Genomic DNA, 22,473 nt, shown 5'->3' with positions numbered 1-22,473 from the left:
ACTTTTCACTAGAAGGAAATATCTAAATAGGCCCGGCACACCCTCGTTATCATCTCTTCCCTCCTCACCCAAACAGGTGAAGAACCTCCTCACTCCAAAGCTGTCAGACACACAGTGCTTCCCATTCCATGCAGTACATGACACTGTGTGCGTGTGGGCAAGTCCTAAATATCTTTTTTTAAACTTTACTTCATTGCCTGCCTTGGCTTCAAGGGAGGAACCAATTGGACATTCTCAGTGAAAACAAAAGAGATGATCCAAATTAAGATAAAGGGGAAAAGCAGACAGACACAGCAGGGAGCTTAAGTTTGGGAGCACAGTATGGGATGAAGAATGTCCTTCATATACAAAATTATGTAAAAGACTACAAAGTATTTTAATAGGGGTTTTCCTGTGGAAAGCATTACCTAAACACAAGCTTTACTTCATTATAAAGCTGACCATAATGACAGTACCTCCACTGCTGGTGGAAATATCACCCTTTGTCCCTTCCCAAAGGAATGGTTAAATAAGTTTTGGGTAACAAACCAAATCAAATGAGGAGCAACAGTACTACAATATAAGAAAAACTTATTAAAGGCATCAATTGGCTATTGACTCCATTTACCATCTGGAATACTACTATTACTAAAAACATCTGTGTGTCAACACAGTAGCAGTCTCAGTGCAGTACATCAACGCTGATGCTGCAGAGGACAACTACTTTCATAGGACAACACATCTTAGGTGTCCAACCACATGTGGACTTCTGGTAAGCTCCTGGAGAGAAGGAATGACAACTCTCAGATACCTAGAATTTAGTGTAATGTATAATTAAAGAAGTGCTTTGCTACTGTATTCTAGCAATGTTATTCTACACTTTTTCCCTCAGTTCCCCAAGGAGGCTATTTTGAAGATGTGGTTATCAAACAAACCATTTCACATACGCAGCCACTAACAGTGAATGTTTTATCCTAAAATGAGAACGAAGTAATGTTTCTAAATGTTGGTTCTATACAAAGTGTAAACATACATTTGCTTGCAATCGTTAAATATTTTTAGCAAAATGTCTCATCTCATTTCATCTTTTACTCTATGGATGGAAAAGCAAGGTACTTAGGGGTGTACTTTCTCTGCCAGGACCATTAATAGCAGAAGTTCATATTTCACGCACAGCTTCCTCCTGGTCCACTGAAGATGACCGGAACTGTTCTGTTCACTGGGTACCAATCACCGATGTCCTGAGGTCATCTGTCAGACACAGTATCAGATCACCTGCAGGAGTTCCTGTGGCAGAACTTAAAATACAGACCTGTGCAAAATTTCAAAACTCCTTATGTAGTGAGCTTGACTAGCATACTTGAAGAGCAAAAAATACTTTTATTGGTTAGAGAAAACTGTGACTAATCACTCAGCATGTATTAAAAATACATTGATCACAACAGGTTAACCCTTGTAAGCTTCCAAAAAGCACTCATTCAGCTGGGTATGGAACTAGGCTTTCCATAGGGAACAAAAGCCACACTGCGGGTTATGTCCAGTGCAATACACTGCCATCAAGGGTTGCTTTGGTAACAAAGTCAAAAGACATTTTATTTGGAAAGCCTAGCAACTTAGCAAGAATTGTAACTACTTCATGCAGACCTTTTGTATCTAGCAACACTTCCACCATTTTCCCAAAATAATCAGGGAGTAAAAAGATAAGAGTTGGAGCTTATATTAAACCATGCAGATTACTAAAATCACAAGAAGCTGTGTTCTGTTTCAAATAAAAATAACCAGTTAGAAAAATCTAATATATGTTGCAGAAGCTCTCAAATAAGCAAATGACAACAACAACAAAAAATATTTATCTCCAACACAAACAACTAGCACTCTGCAAACATACAACAGCAGATCTGAATGTCTGTAAGAGGAGAACAAAACTATCCTACAAACTTCCTAGAGTTTAATGTCAACCCAAAAAGCTCTGTACCTCACCTAAAAAAATGAGGGCTCTCAATGTTGAGGAACTTCTCAGGGCAGCATCCTGAGAGCCCCAACCCAAGGGGAGAGTCCTTGACCTCACTGTGCTGCTCCAGGGGACAAGCTCAAAATGGGTCTCCCAGGGGACTCCATTTATACCCAGCCAAATATGATCTGTGGACAATAGCAGCTCCCATTGGCCAAAGGCCCCAACTACCATGAAACCCTGAGAACAAAGGCATGGAAAAAGAAAATCAATGATGGCTACATTTCAGCAGCCAAGAAGCACTATTTTCATCAGGTCGGTGCACCTGTCACAATATCCTAATCTAGATATTGATACTGCTCCAACCTTTGACAACGCTCCTGTTGTCACAAAAACTGAAGTAGTAATAGACAAAACAGGTATCTGATGCATATAAACCAACAGATAAGCACATAACAGAGATCAGAAAATCTTACAGAAATGAAGAAAAGGCACTTTAAAAATAGCCTTTCATCTATACAAACCAATTATATACTTTATGTACCACATTAAAAAAATAGGGTTAGATGAGTTTCATTGTAATGTAGTTGTCTTAGGGATACAGCCAAAATACCAAAAAACCCTTGTACACATAATGCAACCATATTACTATAAATGGAAAAAAGTCAGGCTTTCTACCTCTTTTTTCTTTTAAAATGTGTAAAATGAATGTTTTCACGGAGATGATGCTAAAGGAGTTAAGACAGAAGTTGTATCACTGATTGTTATTTGTAAAATATTTTTAGAAATAACTTCTCTCAGAAAGGCAAGCTTCACGTCTTTGCTGAACTCAACAATACAATGTCAAACACCAGTGCATAAACTAGACTATTTTAATTTTATAACATTTAAATAAAATTATAGCTATGAACATAGCTATGATGTATGTAATCTGTGTAAGCGTATACACAGTAGCCCACTCTTGCACATTTCACAGATACACAAGTTATAAACCATGTACCCATTGACTTTTTTCTTTTTCTCAGCACAGATGGTATTTCAAGAGGAATTTTTTTTGTGCCACAGCTAACACAAACCACAAAGAAATTGCTCTTATTGAATATTGCCTGCTGTTGAAGAGTGTTTTGAAATTACACTCCATTTTTTAAGGGAACTGAAGAGCTGAGAACAAGCCCTGCATTCACATCAATGGCTAACAGATAAAGCAGCAATGCTGACTGAATGCAGCTCTTCAAGAACCAGCGCCTAATGGTCGCTGCAGATTAAGAACACATTTTTTCTTGTCGCCACATTAGAGGAACTTACTAAAATTTGCTTGGTAATGAGATCACCGTCCATTGGCAACTCCCATCACACAGATAAAATTATTTAGCCTTTTGTCTTGGGTACCAGTGGAAGAACATTTTAAAGAGAAGCAGTTATACTTCTATAGAAGAAGACAAATCTTTCTCAGCAGTGCTTTGAATATGGGATTTTCTGGAGAAATGGGAAACTATATATGTGTATATATAAACATATGTATGTGTATATATCAGTATACATGCACAAGCAAAGTCTTCTTTTGAAATAATAATTACCTAAAATAATATAGACTCTAATGTCAGGCAGTAGACAACTTAGCATGACCACATTTAATTGCACAATCAAAGTTTCATGCTTTTATTTTTCACTGGAATTTCATTCCCTGGGAACATCATTGCAAGTCAACAGTTAAAAACTGGACAGTAACATTGGCCAAAATTCCAGATGGCTAAAGTCACCAGCTGGTGTTAGAAGTCTCCCCTCCTAATATTAATACTACTGTGCACATCAGAATACAGGGTGCAAGTTGAAAATTATGGAAACCCAGGAACAATGAACTAAGAGGTCTGTGTGATGACCAGTTGCCACAAACATTCCCTCTACTTTGAATATTAATGGGGAAAAAAATGCCTCAAGAGTAATGTTAACTCACACAAAATTCACACTTTAACAAGAATATTATGTTGGAAAAATCCTGCTGGATAGGCCACCCAACATATCTAAGACTGGTGATGAATGAATAAATTGTGCTAGTCACATAAATGGTTCCTCTACAAGCTGCAACTGATTGAACATGACGGTTGTGTGGATGTCAGTAATGCTGTTAAATACAAGATATCTTGAAAGTCTCAGATATGCACACAGTACAACACAAAGGAGAGAAACAGTGGAACTTACCGAAGTCCACTGAAAAATAAAGATACATTATGCACACTTTCAGAGTGAAGTTTTCTACAGCAGGGGATATCACACCATTTTCAAAAAACAAACCTATCCAACATATTGCTTGTGGCTCTCTGGCAGTGGGGACTTCTGAATGCTAATGCCTGAGTCTGTAACACCCGGCTATGAAATCTAATCTTACTTACACCAAGCTCAACCATCCCTATGGTCAGCCACCCTTTAAATGGAAGTCTTATTGTGTCTTCTGTTCCCCATCACTCTTAAGACTTGATCCATCTCACCACCTGAAAGATGAGTCTCCAACAGTTTGCAAGCTGTCATGAACACGGTCATCTGTCTCAGCATCATGCAAGGCTGGTTCAGCTATCATGCATAACACTACGCACACCCAGGCAAGTCATCTGGAAGATGACACTGCAGTTAAATGCGCAAGGTGACTTTTGGAGTCTGTTTTTATTTGCAATTCAATCTACACTTTGCAAAGAAGTTTCTCCTACACTGCTTTTGCATGCTGCAGGCAGATCGAAGGCATGCAGAGTTTTAAGCACATACACAGTCCTTCTAGAATGCAAAAAAAATTTAGTATTAGAAAACAGTATCAAGAAATATATTGGGTTTTTACTTCAAAATGTGCTAACAGACCAATTCTCTGATTGCTGTTTGGATTAACTTATTTTTCCCGTTAACAGTCGTATCCTAGAAGGCACCACACCTTTTTGCAGCAGACCATGATGAGCAGTTTACCATCAATATTAAACATAATCAAGCTCTAATGACTGCTTGGGTGAAATCCAATCAAGCTGCACACATATTTAACTGAAGAAGTCTAGCAAAACAAAGCAACAATTTACTACTTCAATAATTAGCTGTTCTGGATATTTGGAGAAGCTGCTTTGAAACTCATGGTATTGGCAACTACCAACATTTTTACAGAAGCCGTGTAATTCTCATTACATGAAAAAAAAAACCCCAAACATTTACAAAGTTTCTAACTATCATGGATGCACAGCAAATGAAACTTGAGAAACAGGAGCACTCAAACTATAGGATGGTGAAAAAACTTGGATAAAACCTCACACCTCAGTGCAGTGCTTTTAGACTAGAAGGAAAGCTAGAGAGCTCAGAAGCTCTCAAAGCTAGAGTCAGTTAAGTCTGAAGCACAGCCTGGTTTCTTGGCCTTTCGTTTTCATCTAATTTGACTGAAAACCCTCAGCAGCCAACAAATAGCTGACACCCTCTGAAGATGCCCCATCAATCCCCTCTGCCAAAATTGTGAGAGATACAGGAAAGGAGCTCCCCCAAGGAGAACTGAAGAGCCTTCAAAAACGAGTGGAGAAGAATAACAGAAGACAATCTCTGAATAAACACCACCTCTGGATAAACAGAAAAGCACAATTTGATCATAAGGTTCTTCCCTCTGCAAGGAGATTGGGAAGTTCTCCTACTGAGGATATCCTAGTTAGGCAGATACTGCTTTTGATCTTGGAGTCAGGCTCCTGGAGAGTTTTGGCTATGAAAATATGCAAATATTGCCACTGAAATGCACAGTGCATAATCAATCATGCCCAGCAGGCCTTACAGATCAACAACACACCCTCTAATCAGAGAGCTGCCCAGAGCTACATTCCTGGAGAGACCAGGCAAGAAAATCATTTAGGGATGAAAATGCAGCACTGCCTATACTGTTTCTTTATAATGATGGTTAGAAAACACGGCTGCACTTCATTTTGTCTCGGATTTCTGTAGCTATTACAGAAGAACCTAAAAAGTCAAAGGCAGAGAGAATTCCTAGAGACGTTTCATTTACTTTATTTCAATTATTTCACACATTCTTCCATTAAACGATAAACTAATTAGTAGATAAAGTATAGGTACATGAATAAAAATTTATTTTGCGCTAATTGAGCAACTTTTTTATATAAAAGAAACAGAAGATAGCAAAATTCAATATATTATTGTCATGGCAAATGTCACTGCTTAATAGCAGTGAACCAGAAGAGGACAGGAACTAGAAGGTTTTACTGCACAATAGCTATTTTCACACTATAGGAAGTGTTTAAGCAGCTGAGGTTTAGCTTTGGCTCGTCCTTTAAGAGCACAAACTTAACATAGAAGAAGTTAGCCAGTTAGAAAGTTTATATTCCTTTCTGTTTTTTCAGAGAAGATAGGGTACAGGAGGACTGGGAAAAAGGAGAGTGATGTGGCAAGGGGATAATACAAATTTCACAGTATTTTGAGTTTATCTAGCAAAAGGTTAACAAAAGCAAAACTACTGAAACACTCCCACCCATCAGAGGGGTGGGAGTGATGCCTGCTTAGTTCCTTTAATTCTCTTAACCTTTCAGATGTTTCTAGTTACCCAGAAAGGACACCACTTCTGACACTAATGCATGTAAATTCTGAATGGTTTCCAACTACAGTTGGTCAATGCACTTCTATCTAAAAGGACCTTTAACCCCATCACCATTTCCTGACATTTACTCCCAAATTTTACTCAGAAAAAGGAAACTTCATCCCTTGTTCTCCATTGCCCACCCTTCCACCCTCATCCTTCAAGAGGCAGCAGCCATTCCCCACATACCTGACCCGCACTGGGTCCCTACCTTATGACTCACACCCCCACACCCACCGTATCAGCAGCCCAGGCTTTTTCTCTTGTTGACTTGCTTTGAGATTAAGTGTGCATTACGGTAATTAACTGATGAAAATACAAACAAGCAGAACCGCTCTTTTAACTTCCACATCACTGTCTACTGGGGACATCATCTTTGATCATCTGACCTCTGTAGATGTAGCTGCCCAAAACACTGGTAGACCTGTGCTTGCTTCTGCCCACAAGACATGGCAATTAGTCCCTCAGTGATACCACTCTCTGTTTAGAAAACGAACTTCCACTGTGCAGATCCTAGAGATCTGGGCTGTGTTTGATTGCTCATGTTTGAACTGGAAGGTCAATCTAAAGCATATCCTCCTTTGTTGTACAGACAGCATCTCACTTCTCAAGAGATAAATGCAGTTTATAGTCGAGTGGTCAGACTCCTTTCTCCAAGACAGAAGTCCTTTATGCACCAAAACTACCAATAAATTTAAACTTTAAAGGGAAAGTAAGGAATTCAAATTTCCTTATTAAATAATTCATCTACTCAAGCTGAACAGTTTAATTTATGCTCATCTGAGTTTCAGAAGTAGGAAAGCTATTTAACTTATATAAATTTTATTCAAAATGACCCAATGAAGAAATCTGAAAAGGGAAAGACGTAATGCTGTTAACCTCTTATTCCATTTTTGCATTCCAAAACATAAAAATCAGTAAGAAAAAGTCATGGTCTGTTCCTATTTTAATCCAAAAGACTTCCAGTACAGCACATAAAGTAGAAAGGTCTGCAGTATTTTTGCAAGCTGAAATAGAAAACGTAAACAATGACATTGAAAAACTAAGTTGATTTCAATGTTAAAATTCTCCTGCATGCAATAAAATATTTATTTCAGGTCTGCTACGTTTAGCCTGACACTGTTATTTTCAAGATTACCCTATGAAGCACCTTGAATATTCCAGGACTTTGATGGTTAAGACACCTCCCTTGTACACCAGAGACTCTAGTTCAGATCCTTGCTCCAAATACAACAACAAAAGAAGCTGAACCCACACCTTCCACCCTCCAGGCAAGTGTGTAACTGTTGGACTATTAATTAGATCTCATTAATTGATATCATTAATTGTTGTATTAATTCATTAGATCTATGCCTTCTGTCCAGATTTCATTAACAAACAAAATTCTGAAGTGTCCATGATTTCCACTAGTTTCCCATGTTCCTGCACATGTGATGGCCACCAGCCTGTCCCTGCTTAACAGTTCCATCTACTGCAATTTCAGTGCACCTGAGTACCAATCACCTGAAACACCAAGGACTCAATTAAGATATTTTCACATTTCTAAAATTTTAAAGCCTATAAGCAATAACAAAAGCCCTGTAGCTGAATGCCTCAGAAGAACAATTATTATGCCAGTGTTTTCTGAACTGTTACTTATTTTGGATACAGAGCCTCACAAAGATTTTAATTCTTATTCATTGAGATCCTTAAAACTAAGTAAGATGGGATGGGCTTTGTTTCCCTTTGTAGTCAAAGTCAAGTATACTTATCCACGTTACCAGCTCTTTTGCAGACACTTTCAGACCTCTTATGGAGATACTCATACGCCCTTCTTAATAAGGATTCTGCAGTATGATAAACTTCTGTCTCAAAATCACTTACTGTCCTGGGTTTAGTAGGATACTGTAAAATGTAATGTTATCCTTTACCTTAGCATCTGCAATAAAGTGGGTAACCTCAGCTTCACTAAGGTTTTAAAACTAAATACATAGCAAGCTTCATTTCCATAGCGTTTTTCTACTACAAAATGATAGCTGAAAGTTTTTGGTAAAGAGGATGTACGTAGCAAGAAGAAACTGAAGACCATATTAAATTCCTTATTTCTCCTACGCTTTTGTAAACATCATCTGATTAATTCAAGATGACCTTACACAACTGGATACAACAAATAATCTGTGAAGACAATTGGCAAGCTACAAAGGCGGACAGATGTTCTCATCAGAAGAGAGGACAGTTGACCCAACAAGTCCTGTCAGGTGGAGAACAGTGGAGGAATTCACCTCTGGGGAACATGCAACTCCATCAGTGCAGTCCTAGAAAGAAATCTGGAAGAGGCTTATAAAGAGGCAGGAGAACGTCAAATGCCTTGACTTGCACTTCTCAGAGAATATGACTTAAGAATCAAACTGTACTGAAGAGAGACTATGTATTTCTACTTCATTCTCAAATTCTGCTAATGCAGCAGCTCAACCTGCACGTCTGAAAACATGCAATAACATAGTATGATCATTTATCTGTTCACAATAAAATACAGGAACAATGAACTATTTTATAAGACACCCTTGCAAATGAACATATTTCCTGTCATCTTCAGTATCTTATGCTCCCAGCTAGTGTCACAATTAGTCTTAAGAAGGCATTAAAGATGTTTATTCATTGTCTTTTCCACCTTGTTGGGGAAAAAAATGTCCATCCCTCCAAGGAGAGAATCTTGCAGTTACAAAAAAGGGGAGCTCAACTCCTTCTTCAGGTGTTATCTGCATGAAGCCACACAAAAAGGCACTTAAATCCTGCACCTTGGCTGCCCAAATTGTAAAATGGAAATGCTAACATATGGTTTGGGCAGGAGGTTGGACCAGGTGACTTCCTGAAGTCCCTGCTGACCTGAATTTTCTGATGATCCTATTTGATTTGAGACACATAAGCATAAATGAGAAGGGCACTCAGCCATGACAGGATTGATTACTGGTGAAAATTTCAGGTAAGTATCCTAACATTTTCAAGCTTTTAATGCATAGCTTTTTACTAGACACACATGGGCAAAAAAAATCCTGTCAAAATGCTCATGAACTTTGCCATTTTCACAAGTGCCATTTAAGAGAGCCAGAGGAAAACGACGGTCATTCTGTTATGGATGATGTGGCAGAACCTGCTGGTTTATGTTGGTTTTTAGAAAGCAAACAAACCAAAAAACAACAAAACATCCAGTCTGACTACATCTATTTTAAGTGGCACTATAAATTCAGAAGAGTTTTCACTGAATATTATGTGCAAGTGAATTTATCAGGCAGGTTAAGAAAAAAATCTTTGCAGACAGACTGCTGCCAACATAAAATCACAAACAACAAAAAGAAAAAGAACTTGTCGACTTGCAACACAGAATACCCAATTTGTTGTCAGTTTTTCACCATTGATACAAGTGAGTCTGTTTAGCATTACTGGATATGTTTCTTTTACACTAATGTTCAGCATTTCATAGAGGAGTCATTCCCTCTCTCTCTCAAAGCAGTGAAGTCCTTTCTCAAAGTTCAAGGTTCTAGACTCTGTATTTCTGAGCCCTTCTCTTTAAACCACTAGCCAGTACAAAATTCTCAGTTTATCCTTCTCTTAGTATTATTCTACTTCCGTATCAGGAAGTAAAATAATTTAACAAATAAACCTTGAATTTTCCGCTGTGATATACGTCAAGTCTCAGATTAAAGAACAATTTGTTTTCTCAAAATAATTTTCTATAAATAGTTTATAATTAAAAGTGTAACTGCCCAGATGTGAATGCTGAAGACATAAATATTTATGTGCTTTCATAACAGATTCTCAAGGAATAACAAATTAAAAAGCAATACCAAAATCCCCAAATCCTCATTTTATACAAGTTTGATTTTCTTGCATTGGCCTTTCCTCACTACTCTTTTCTATTGATTAATTTCATAGACCACATTATGTCCCAGCTGTACACCTTTACAGGGATATAACAGAACATAAGATACTACATCCTCACTATGCAGCATTAACTTGCTGCACACCCCCCTGAGCATAAAGTCAATGCAGGTACGGCAATAAAGAAGAATTGTTAGCAGGTAAGCTGATGCTGTGTCTAATTTAGAAGACTACTTCTCAGAGTGAAGCTGGGTCAACAATCTCTTCCTGTTAAGACACTTCCTCTTCTGAGAATAGTTCAGTTGCAGCACATTAGAAAAGCAAAACCACTGCAAAAGCAATACAAAGTCCTACACTGCAGATAGTCTCAGTTTCTGCTACTGGTATTTTCAATCTTCTAGCAGATATCTCAAGTAGTGGAGTTGTGAATGACTTTGGACTACTCGGGCACAAATAGCAGTCTTATCAGTTCATTGTAATGCTTACAAAATTTGCCTCTAATATCCCATTTAAAAAAAAAAAAAAAAAAAGCTTAAAACAAAAGACAACAAAAACTCCCAACTTTCCTTACCTTGTTGGAGGCACATCAATATTTGAAGAAACAACCTTGCGCTTCTGTTCCAGAAGACAAACAGAACGAGTGTTTTCCTTTTCATACTCGTGAGCTCTGTTTGGTTTTTTGGTCTCTGCTGTTTTTAAATCTTCCTCCTTTGTGGTGAACAGGAGAAACTGTTGGTCTGGCAGTTTTTGACTGATGTCACTTTTAACATCGTCCTGTTGAAATGCAGGGAAGGTCATTTCACGCTTGATGCTGGCTGCCTGTAAAATTAAAAGCAATTATTAAATTTTCATCTAATTCTCCTAAAATGGGGGGGGGGGAACCCAATACCCACAGGCATTTACTCCTAATTAGTTCTTTGAATCAGAGAACACCGTTTCTTTGCCCTTCATAAATTCTGAAACTGACATTAATTTCTCAAGTGTTGAAGACTATCCAGGAAAATAAGCAATTCCTGTCCATTCAATAAAGCAATCCATTACCTCTTAATGCTAAATCAAAAAGGTATTTGAATTGGAATATCAGAAACCTCAGTATACACAACATATATTTAATGTCCACACATCTGTATTGTGTAACTATGCAAAAGAAATCCTAGATGCCCTCCTCCTAAAATTCCAGGAAAAACAGACAGAATTTATCCAGATTTTAAAAGGCAACCAAGAAATTAAAGTGCTTCCAACAGCCACTTACTGGGTTCTTTAACAGTTGTATTTCTAAAAAGGGTTTCTCAACGAGCCTAAAAATAATTCATTATGATCCATCTCAGCTGTCAGAAGGCAAAGGGGAGAAAGTAATACTGGCAGGATCTCTGCAAGAAGCCCAGACAGCTCCATCACCGATGGCCAGCGGTGAGGAGCATGGACAAACGCAGAAGCAGTGTCAGGTTGTCTCTTTGGCTGCCAATGCACCCAGGTCTTCAGGCCTGCTGCTTCCTATAAGCAAAGACTTCCCAAGCAAATAGGTATCCTTAACAAATACGCTACCTCTACGGCATACAATGTGTTTGTGTTTATAAAGCAAACTACTGCAGGGTTACAGTGTAGAGCATGGAAAGTCAACAGAACCGTGCCACTCTGCCATCCCAGCAAGCGAAACAAAGCCCATGATCTTCATTTTCCTCTGAAATATCATTCCCTGGCTACCTAGGCTTCCTCAGCTTCACAGGGCTGACCTATCACCTGCTGTTGCAAGCCTCTCGTCCTCGGCTGAGCTCCTCCAGACCCTCAGGCTAGCTTCCTTGTGTCCCTGTGAACAGGTAAAGAGACAAAGCCTGCCAGAAGCATCTGCTAATAGAGTTATTTCTAGACATCTATGCTTTTAACATCAGGAGCTTCAACTGCTAACTTGCCAGAAGTCCAGGAGATGCACTAGGGCAGCAACCCCTCTACCCAGCCCAAAGAGCCAAGCAAATTACATCCCAACAAAATGGCTGTTTGTCCTGCCGAGCAGAGGTACTTCCACACTACAAGCACCACCTCAGAGAAATCCAGAAGCCTTCAAGGACTTGCAAACTGCATTCTTAGATACTTGTAAATTATTGCTGATCTTTGCAGTGAAGAAATCCAGGATGTGTCACCCTCAGATAGTAATAACACCAATAAACTGAAATTCCTACATAAACTCTTCCAGTTTACTCCTCCTCCTTTTCATCATCCAAAAAATTAATGAATGTATATGTGTATATATTTACGCATAAAAATAAACAAAAATATATTCCTCACCCCACAAATCTCCCCATTTATAGCTTTCAAACCTTGGCAGGTAAAAAAGTTCTGCAAATTATTTTCACTTCACAGGAAAGACAATCTTGCCAAGGTAATTTTGTTTTGTTCTGTAAAGTACATGTCATCACTAATACATAAATACTTAGGATCAATGATTTAATTGTCTCATTCTAGTGTTTCCATGGAAAGGCTTTCAGTAGTTGCTTCAAGAACAAAACTCGAATTGTTACTTTATGAATGTAAAAAGTAGGAAGAATCAGTCTTTTTACACTTCTTCACACACACACAGATGACACATTACCAAGAAAAAAATCTGCATGGAAGACAAAACAGTCAGCATATGATCACACAGAATTAGGAGAAGACATATAAACAATACAAATTCAATTCAGATTTAATGATATAGTTTTTAAAATGTAGATTTACAGTAAGCCCTTTCCTGATGGTCTGAAGATCTTAACACATGCTGAGTTGCCTTCAATTTTCATCAAAATTAATTTAGAAATCATGCACTAAAGCAAAAAAAAAAAAAAAAAAAAAAAAGCCTGAAAACGGCCAGGTTCCAATATCCAGTCCCTAGAAATGATACAATGACAAACGAAGATACATGTAAGACTTGAATTCCACTCTGTCCATTGCCATATGGTCTTCCATTGCATGACCACATCTCTTTTCCTCACTCCCTAAGATTTCCACCTTATCCGGTGCAGAGGACAGTGCTGTGCAGGGGAAGAGCAGTTACACCTGCTGTGCGTGGCAGGGTGCTGGTGTGTGGCAGGGTGCTGATGCACACACCTACGAGGCAGGGCCCAGCAGTTTCCTCCTTGCTCTGCATAACCCTTAGTGGAGAGAGCACGGAGAGCATGGGAGGAGGGAAACCTCCTTTCTTCCCTACTCTTCAATGCCAGACTGAATACAGTATTCATCGAGATGATTTTTTTTAACCCAATAAATCCATGATTTTACCAAAGGGGGAAAAAAAAACTGTCCTCAATTTATGGAACTGTAACATTTTAATCAGTTCCAGCAAACATACTATGCCATACACTAAGTTTTCTTTACAGACCTAAACAGTGATGACAAAAGGTTGCAGACACAGACTACAGCTGTACAAATAAATCCTAAAATGTAAAGAGCAGAATACCTGTACAGTGATACCAGATAATCTATTCATATATATCAAAATTACTCACATCCAGTTCAAATACATTCAAGTAACAGCTTAGTTTTCATGTGTCTGTGGCATAATTAATAGCCAGCTCCATGCAAGGGTATGAAAGTGAGGAATGACAAAAACCACAGAAGCAAGGGCTCAGGTTGCAGAGCTGCTGCCAAGCAGTTCAGGTCCTTTGGCTAAACAGCCAGGAACAGCAAAAGACCAATCCTTAGACTAACCCTCTCCCTCTCCTTCAGTTTTCAGAAGACATTTGGAAATATTAACCTCTTTCTAAACCTTCCCTTGAGAGCAACTGCAGATAAAGAATGTTTTCTGCTTAAAAAGCAGGTGATCATGAGGGAAAGCCAAGAGTTTCCGTCAGTGGCCACTCTCCATCAGCTTTCTCCAGCTTCATAGGCAATTTTTCTATTTTAATTCATCCATGTCTACAGGAGCCATTTCCACTTGAGACACCTGACCTATCTGGAAAGGTAAAGGGTCTTTTGCTGGAAATCCAACCACCTACACAAGCAGCTGTTGATGTAGGGAGCGTCAAGGGCCACAGTCACTTGACTGATCAGGTTCCTTGCTCTGTGGCAAATGCATCAACTGACTAATAGGATCCCTCTGCTTTCAAGCTCTGCTTCACCACCACTCACAGTTCAGAGATAACACAGACAACTTCCAGTATCTTTCTAGATAAGTTAACTGTTCTGTCACATCTTACCAGGAACTTTTTTTTTTTTTTTGTCAAAGATCCTTCATATTCTTTTAACCACTTTGAGGCTTGTGGTGGTCCTCTAAGTACATAACATATTTCAGCAAAAATTTCATGGAAGGTCTAGTCCAAGCAGATGCAGCCTGTCTCACAGCCAGCCAAGTGTTAACACTGTAACATCAATTTATTTCACCTTACTTCCAATACTTTGCTTTTCTCTCTCCTTAGCTATTCTCAAACTCCATGATTACGTTGTTCCCTAATGGTTTGGCTTTTCTTGTCAATATACCCCCATATTTGCCATCTTACTGCTTTCAGTATCAACTGCTGATAAAAACTTACACAATTTTTTTCCATACACTTGCTTAATCATCACTCATACAAGCCATTTTATAATAGCCTGGTTTTCTGTGCAATTCATTGCATATGTTCACCCTTAAGCCATTAGCAACCTTTAACTGAGTCCTTTGCAGCCTCGCCTCGGGCAACTAACATCATTTGGAAGTTCAGTCACAGAATCAGGAGTTACAAACCATCTGCAAATTTTAGAAACTAGCTTTGTTTCTGTCTGCAGCTACCTGCACCTGCCTTTGACAACTTCCCTCCTATTACCACTGTGCAAGGGAAACTTCATATGCAGCTGCTTGGCTCAATATTACCGGCACCTTCCTTGCTGGAGCTCAGCCTCGGCATTGTCCCATGCCTGGGGTCTATTCGGCCTTTTATTCCTTCCACTGCTTCTCAGCAAGCACCGGCCTTCCCACTCCTTCAAAGGCATAAGTGGTCTTCCCTTGCTCATGTTCAAATATTCTCACTCGCCAAGTGCAGCAGCATGGTGCTGTGGCAGTCCTACTCTTGCAGACAGAGAGAGGCTCCACTTCAACCAGGGATCTTCCTGCAATCAGGAAGATTGATTTCAACCTGCCAATCAAGATTGGAGGACCAATTCAATGTGGTAATCTTCCTGCAAAAACTGAAAGTCATTTCTCGCTATAGTTTCTAAGCAGAAACCTTATTAAACATAAAAAAGGAAAGTGTTTAGTTTCTGTTTTGAAGTTGTCAAGACAATGGTATATATTTAGTTTGAGGGTTTTGCTTTAAAGTTCTTGCTTGATTCACTGTAACTATTCAAGTGATGTTAGTGACAGCTAAATGATTACCACAGTTAATATTTTCAGCAGTATATTAATAATTTTTCATTGCAAAAGCTATCTTAATCTGCCTATAGAAACTTGGTGTTATTTGGTGCTATCTTGTCATAACCAAGTTGCTAGTCCTGAACTCCACATACCCCAATCTAGACCACAGGTTGCAATGGAAATCCTGCCCAAATTAAAGCATGAGCAACATCAACACGAATTTTGAGGCATTTCAAGAAGTTTTTCTTTATTCTTTACTGAGAATGTGCAGACTGCAATTTTTCAATAGTTTAGGCCTTAACTTATCTGCAGTCAATTTTTGTTACGCCCAAAAGCACATCCTGAAAAGATGTTCACATTGCAGTCAAACTTCATTCTTTTCCAATTTCAGTTAAACTTCAGCTTGGATTTTGCTCTGAAAAGCAAAAAAAATATTGATCAAACAGACAGATCAAGTATTGAACCACCCAGTCAAAAGATCAGTAAACACTAGAATAAGTAGACCTATCATATTTATATGCAAATGCAGAGACTTACATCTGAGAGACTATATATGTCATCTCTTGAGTACAACCTGTCTGGGCTTTAGCATCTTCCCTTCTTGTGCACTGTTGCTTAAAAACTGAAGTTATTTTCAAATAGTTTACTAGCATTTAACAGGCATTAAGATGTCTGTTTTTCCTATACAATATAAAGTATTAAACTCCCAAGAATATTAGCAACATTCACCACTGTGTGACCCAACTATACAGAAACATGCCTTCAAATGTAAAAACTGACTCCCACCTACATTCTTTCAAATTTCCCATTTTTTTTATGCAGCACCTTTGGATCCAGGTGGGCACACCAGGATCACAGACCTCATTTTTAACAAGCTTTGTAATGGTCTACACAAGACAGGTGGCAATAGAAAAAAAAAAATATTAAAAGAATTACCATGACACATACCGTGCCTACTTTGCTAACCGTTTCATAAAGAACTCAGGGGTTGATTTACCGACGAGAAGCCAGGCAGCAGGCACTAGATGTGACGGAAGTGCACAAGCAGAAAGCAGCTGCCCAGCACAGAGCATCGCTCACCCAAGCGGCACTGCCTCCAACCCTGTGACTCAATGTAGCGTCTTCAACGAAGCTGCATCGATTTACGCCAGCTGAAGAAGATCTGGCCACACGCGTAATCGCGGCTGCCTGCCAAGAAGCAGGCCAGCAAAGAGAGGCTCGGCAGAGCGAGGCTTGGGTTATGCTGTAAGGCAGCAGGATGGGCAGCGACAGCCCAGTAGGCTCGTCTCATCTTCTGAGGGGACACTGGCTAACTCCTATTTCTCCTCACATTGTCTACTGGGATTCTGGAAGGACTCAGATGTCTGAGAAAGTCCCCTCTGCGCACAGTCTGAATCCTAGTGGCCTGGGCAAATTAAATAATCTTGCAACTATGGCCTATTATTTGCCATTATGTTTTGTTCATACAGATAAAAGAGCTCATTTTATAACAGAAAAAAAGCACCTCTAAAAAACACTGAAAATATTTTACAAGGGTGGAGGGAAGTATCTGTACAGAAGTTAGCTGCATCCAAAACACCCTGTAAAAAAAAACACGCTAGTGGGAATATGCTTTGGGAAACTAGCTGCTTAAAAATCCTCTCCTTATCTTATTATTATCCTGATGCCCTTGCCATGTTTCCATTTTTGTACAAACTTCCTTTTCTCCCTCAAACTGTAAAATTATACTTCCTTTACTTCAGCTACAGGCTACCGTAACCAGACTCAACCACAGTGACACTTCATTCCAAAACCAACAAGATACCTCACAAGCCACACCGGCTGCTTTCCAGATCAGGGGGAGGCAGGAGACGGGGGGGAACACGCCAATTGAAAAACACCTACCAAAAACCCCACTTCAACAACAGTCACCCAACACGCTGCTCCAATTCTGAATAAATTTGCATTGTCAACAGATAAATAGTTTTAAATTAACTGTGAGCCCTAAGCCTAGGTACAATATATAGCTGTTAAAGAAGACACAGTTCAGGATGAGGATTTTTTTATTTCCATCTGATTTACCATACAGTCAGTTGTTCTAATTCCATACAAAAACTCTTCTGATTAAACACCAATTAAAAAAACGACCAATAGCTACAAGATGGTTTAGCACCAGCCAACCTGCCATAACACTGTTGGTTTTTATAAACATTTTTTTCATACTGACTTTGTGACCATCTCTTTCCATTTTCTGAAATAGATGTAAGCATGCTAAGTGTTAGGGACTGCCAATAAAACTTCCATCTGGTAAGGAAACAAAAGTCACGGGATTTTTTTTTAAACAAGGCTTTAGCAACATTTTTGATCCACTACAGAACAAAACAGGCAGCTCAATGGGGCAAGTGAAAAAAGGAATCAATATATTTCAGCCTAACATATTAATGAAAAACAATAATGAAATGTATATATTTAATGTAATACACATTTTAAAAGTTCAGCCAAAACAAGAGCTCAATAACTGCAAAACTCTTTACAGGCCAGCCTGAACAGCTAGGCTATGCTCTAGGGACAGGGATAAGCCACTGAACAAGAAAGAAATCAAGAGTAAAGTTCACAGCAAAATACAACAAGCAGCAATAAGAAACACCGAACTTATTACCAAGATAACATTACGGAAGTAAAAAATATTTAAATTAAATCCCCAGAAAGACAAAGGTTTTCGTTTATTTGTACTACTTCATATAGTATTTCCAGTTCAAGTTCCCATAACAGAAGATTTATGTAAAAATGCTATGATTTTTGCCATCCCAAACCAGCATCTCCACTGGAAGGAAAGAATGCATTGAATTTCCATTTCACCAGAAATCTCTATTCATACCAGAATACAAAGAGATAAGACAGATTCTCATAATGATGCTTGGAAATAATCTGCCCTGAATTTCAATGTATTATTACATTTTCGAGTATACTTTGCATTTAATTACTCGCTTCACTAGTGGTTGCTCATTACACATAAACCATGTCAATCTAATCACTCTAAGCATTTGTAAACTGCTGTTCTCTAACAATACAGAAGATAATGCATTTTAAGGTCAATGTAAGTGTTCTTTACAATATATAGTATGCATTAATGTATAGTAATGTAGTATGCGCTTTCAATCAGGCTAGGACAAAGTCCTTATCTTCATCATTTGAAAATACAAAACCACCTATAGAATATATTTTCTAGATATTAAAATACAAATCTAAACATTCATGTTGCCTGGATTCACAATATTGTATTAGGCAGCAGGAACTGGAGTGAGCAAGGAGTTTCCACACTTTCATCGTCATGTGTATGTCAGCGCTTACCTGGCTAAATATAACTCATCTACAAAAACTGTGTACCCCAGCGCCAGTCTAAGGTGTTTCTGAATTATACATCATTTATCCAGATGAATGACAGAAACTTTCACTGCCACATTTGAAATTCACTACCCATCCAGGTACTTGTTGTGCCTGAAATAAAACAACGACCAACTTGTGACAGCTGAAATTCTGCACTAACTGGCCCAAGAAGCATAGATGTTATTAAAACAGAGAGGTGTTACTAAGATTACAGGGGGAGACAGCAAGGAACACTGGGAATCCACAGCTCTTCTCATACACCATTTTCCGGTCTAAACAAAAATGATTCAGAGATATTTGAGCCTTTCTCTCACCACCACATAAACAAAGGATGAAGATGTGAAAGTATGGCAGCTTTCTTTCCCATCCCCTATGTAGCCACAGTAAGTTCCTTACAGAAAGGTACATGACATGACTTCTAAAATAATCAGACATCAATTAGTAACGATTACCAAATAGTAATACTAATTACTGAATGTGTGCATCTTCAAAATTTGCTTGCGATGTTTAAGTCTCAAAGAAATAACTCTGTGCTCTCTATTCTATTCTCTCTATATGCTGTGCAAGTGGATGACCTGAAGTCACAGCTCTGTGAACTTGGCTAGTTGGGTTCAACTGGGCAATGGCCCCCTCGCATGGCATCTCTAAAAGGATCTCAGCATTCAGCCCTGTCTTTTCTTAAATAAAACAAGCCCCTGAGAAGCACATTGCCTCTAAACATCTAAAAATTAAGAAGCTAATTTGAAAAGCCTTAAACAGAAGGAAAATGGACAACTACAGTTGCAAAACACAAGTTCATTTTTTCATTTAGCTGTTTCTGCACTTCAAACTTTGCTAAACATGCTCACCATCAAGTGCTCAGGTATTCCACCAGGCTAAAAAGGACTTGGCTGGCCAGGAATGGGCAGCTATAATTGCCTTCCCAATTACTGGTTTCACAAACAGGGAGTTTAAAATGAACTAAACCAATTATCACATTTTCTCACAGCAACGTACGTGCCTGGCTGCGCAAGCGGAAAGGGTGCCTGCCAGGTAGTAGCTTCCCCTTCACCTCTCCTGCGGCAAAAGCAACGTGAGCATTACCCAGTGCTGCCGGGGCAAGTTGTGGACACACACAGGACAGGAGAGGACTGGAAATGTGTGCCCTGGGCTGGCCAAGGAGCACAGAAGGACAGAAGAGGAGGATATACATGGGTCTTGCTGGCCACCTCTGGGAAAGTTTGAAAAGCTGGAATTGGGAGACAAAAATGAGCGTGCTAATGTGGGGTGGCAGGGAAGTTCAAACAAACTTTTTTGTTCTTACTTCTATTATGCTACTGGTTGTAATTACAAGCTGTAATTAGTGTAATAAAATCAAGTGCTCCTGCTACATTGGCCAAAGCTCTGAAACCTCATGAGGGTATTTTCCATGGTACGCCTACAAACATTTATTTTCTCTGAAATAGCAATTTTTCCTACTTTAAAAGATGCATAGAGCCTAGAAATCCTAGAAGCCAGTGGGACGCTACCTACTGTCTTTGCTGCCCCTAGTTTTGATTCTGTCTACATTAAGAAGTTGTACAAAACAGCTTAAGTTACAAGTAGCTTATACACAGCCTTGTGTATAGATTACCTTATGGACAGAAATATCAATCTGGCCTGTATTTCCCAAATTTCACATGCAAATAAAATATATTTAATTTCAACTATTTCAAGACCATTGCTGAAGATGTATAAGAAGCTCCACTTGCTTCTCTTTTCATTTGCTGGTGGTTTAGGATCAGTAACGATGGCAGAAATCCAGAGCAGAAGGGAGAAATACCATCACTTCTCCTATCATCTCGTTCAGGATCAAGCAAGCAAAGCTCCCAAAAAGCAGAGCATACAAGACGCAGTGGAGAGCTCCCCACGCTTCGAAGATTTTGGAAATGCTGCCTCACTGCTCCTCAGTAAGAAACCTTGATTGGTTCACCTGCATTTGAAAGCCCTCCTCCTCTTGTCTGGATAGAGATATATAGCAGAGTATGCCTAGTGAAAAGAAAAATAGATTAGCTTTATTTGCAAGATCTCTTGCAAATAAAGTACAGAGAGTTGTGAGATTTCTAAGGTCAGAAGCAATTGTCTGACTTTAGAAGCAGCCAACCGAGATGAGATGCTGAAGATTCTAGATCACTTAAAAAGGTATGGAAATGTCATCTATTTGCCTTAACATCCTGGGAATAAAGAGACTTTGCTCCTTTTTTTGTTTGTTTGCTTATAAGATTTCAGAGAAATTAAACGAAAGTAGTTCACAGATATATTCAAGTGTTACAACTTCTGAATGAAATAGGTGCTGTGAATGAAAGCTTCAAGGAGCAGTGCTGATCCCTGAAGCTGAGAGCCTGGAGGAGATGATATAAGATCAGAATTAAGGGCACATCCTTATCTCCTTTAACTGACCTTGAGGCTGGAAGTAGAAAGATGGTCCTTCAGAGGAGCTGAACAAGCAAGGAGCATTGTCCCCATTTAAGAGATTCTCCCAAATCTATGTTTGGTTCTAGACAAAAGCATTTAGCAGTTCTCCTGTTCAGAGTGGGAGAGGTGCCAAAAAAGAAATTTATTTTTGGGTCTGACTACGCAGAGTAGTATCACAGAGTTTCATTTCATTATCCCTGGAAGCAATTGAGTAACACTAGTAGAAAACTGCAGAGTCCAAATGTGACCTCCTCTTCCTCAGCTGCTCCAGAAACCAGCCCTCTATCAAACCCCTAGATGTCTGCAACCATGTCTTATGGGAGAAGAGTCTTCACAAAGAACCTGAAGAACAATCAAGCTCAAAGTCAAGCACAGCCCAACCAGCCAAGTGGCTGCTGGAGGAAGGCTTGCTCCCTTTCTCGCCTTCCCTGTGCTCCCTACGAATGCCCTAGCTGTGATAGCCCATCTTTACCTCTGCACTATTAAGGTGCTTGATGAAGTCCTTCCCTGAGTCACCTTAACTTACTGAAGTAGCAGAGTCCACAGACTCTCTGCTGCATATGTTTCCTACTGTTTCAGTAGCCCACAAAAGCACACAACAAATTCTGGCGCAAGCACAAGGTAGCTAGTGCATGGCTGGAAGCTGGAGGAAGGACAGAGAGGAATGCTTTACCCTTTTTGGAACTGGTGAAACATTAAATCCTCTCACCATGGCTCCACAGACACCATCTGGTTTTACCCAGTGCCCGGGCACAAAGCACGCTGTGCTGCAAAGGCTACTGCTCCAGCGGAGACCTATCAGCACAGAAAAACACCTGCAAGACTAACCACTTCCCTCCTGCCCTGAGAAAGAACAATTGTCTACAACAGTGGTGGTCATGCCTGTTGAAGCAAAGTATCACTGTAAAACCTTAGCAACCAGCAGTCACCCTTATCAATTTTTCCACTTTTTCCATATAGCTCTGCAAGCCAGATGAGGACCACCTTCCA

At 39.3% G+C, this 22,473-nt stretch overlaps 1 protein-coding gene across 5 annotated transcripts in view; it reads right to left on the bottom strand.

Moving 5' to 3' along the window:
- Positions 1–22,473, bottom strand: part of ZNF704 (zinc finger protein 704) — a 249,314-nt gene that overhangs the window by 75,215 nt on the left and 151,626 nt on the right. For all 5 annotated transcript variants that reach the window (XM_074898788.1, XM_074898789.1, XM_074898790.1 and 2 more), the window contains one exon: positions 10,957–11,204. In XM_074898788.1, the coding sequence (XP_074754889.1) occupies positions 10,957–11,204 (248 nt within the window). The remainder of the gene's footprint in view (positions 1–10,956; positions 11,205–22,473) is intronic.

The sequence above is a fragment of the Athene noctua genome, chromosome 2 (assembly GCF_965140245.1).
Source record: "Athene noctua chromosome 2, bAthNoc1.hap1.1, whole genome shotgun sequence".
NCBI classification, from domain to species: domain Eukaryota; kingdom Metazoa; phylum Chordata; class Aves; order Strigiformes; family Strigidae; genus Athene; species Athene noctua.
The sequence above is the reverse complement of the archived record's forward strand: the minus strand, read 5'-3'. Positions and strand labels throughout refer to the sequence as shown.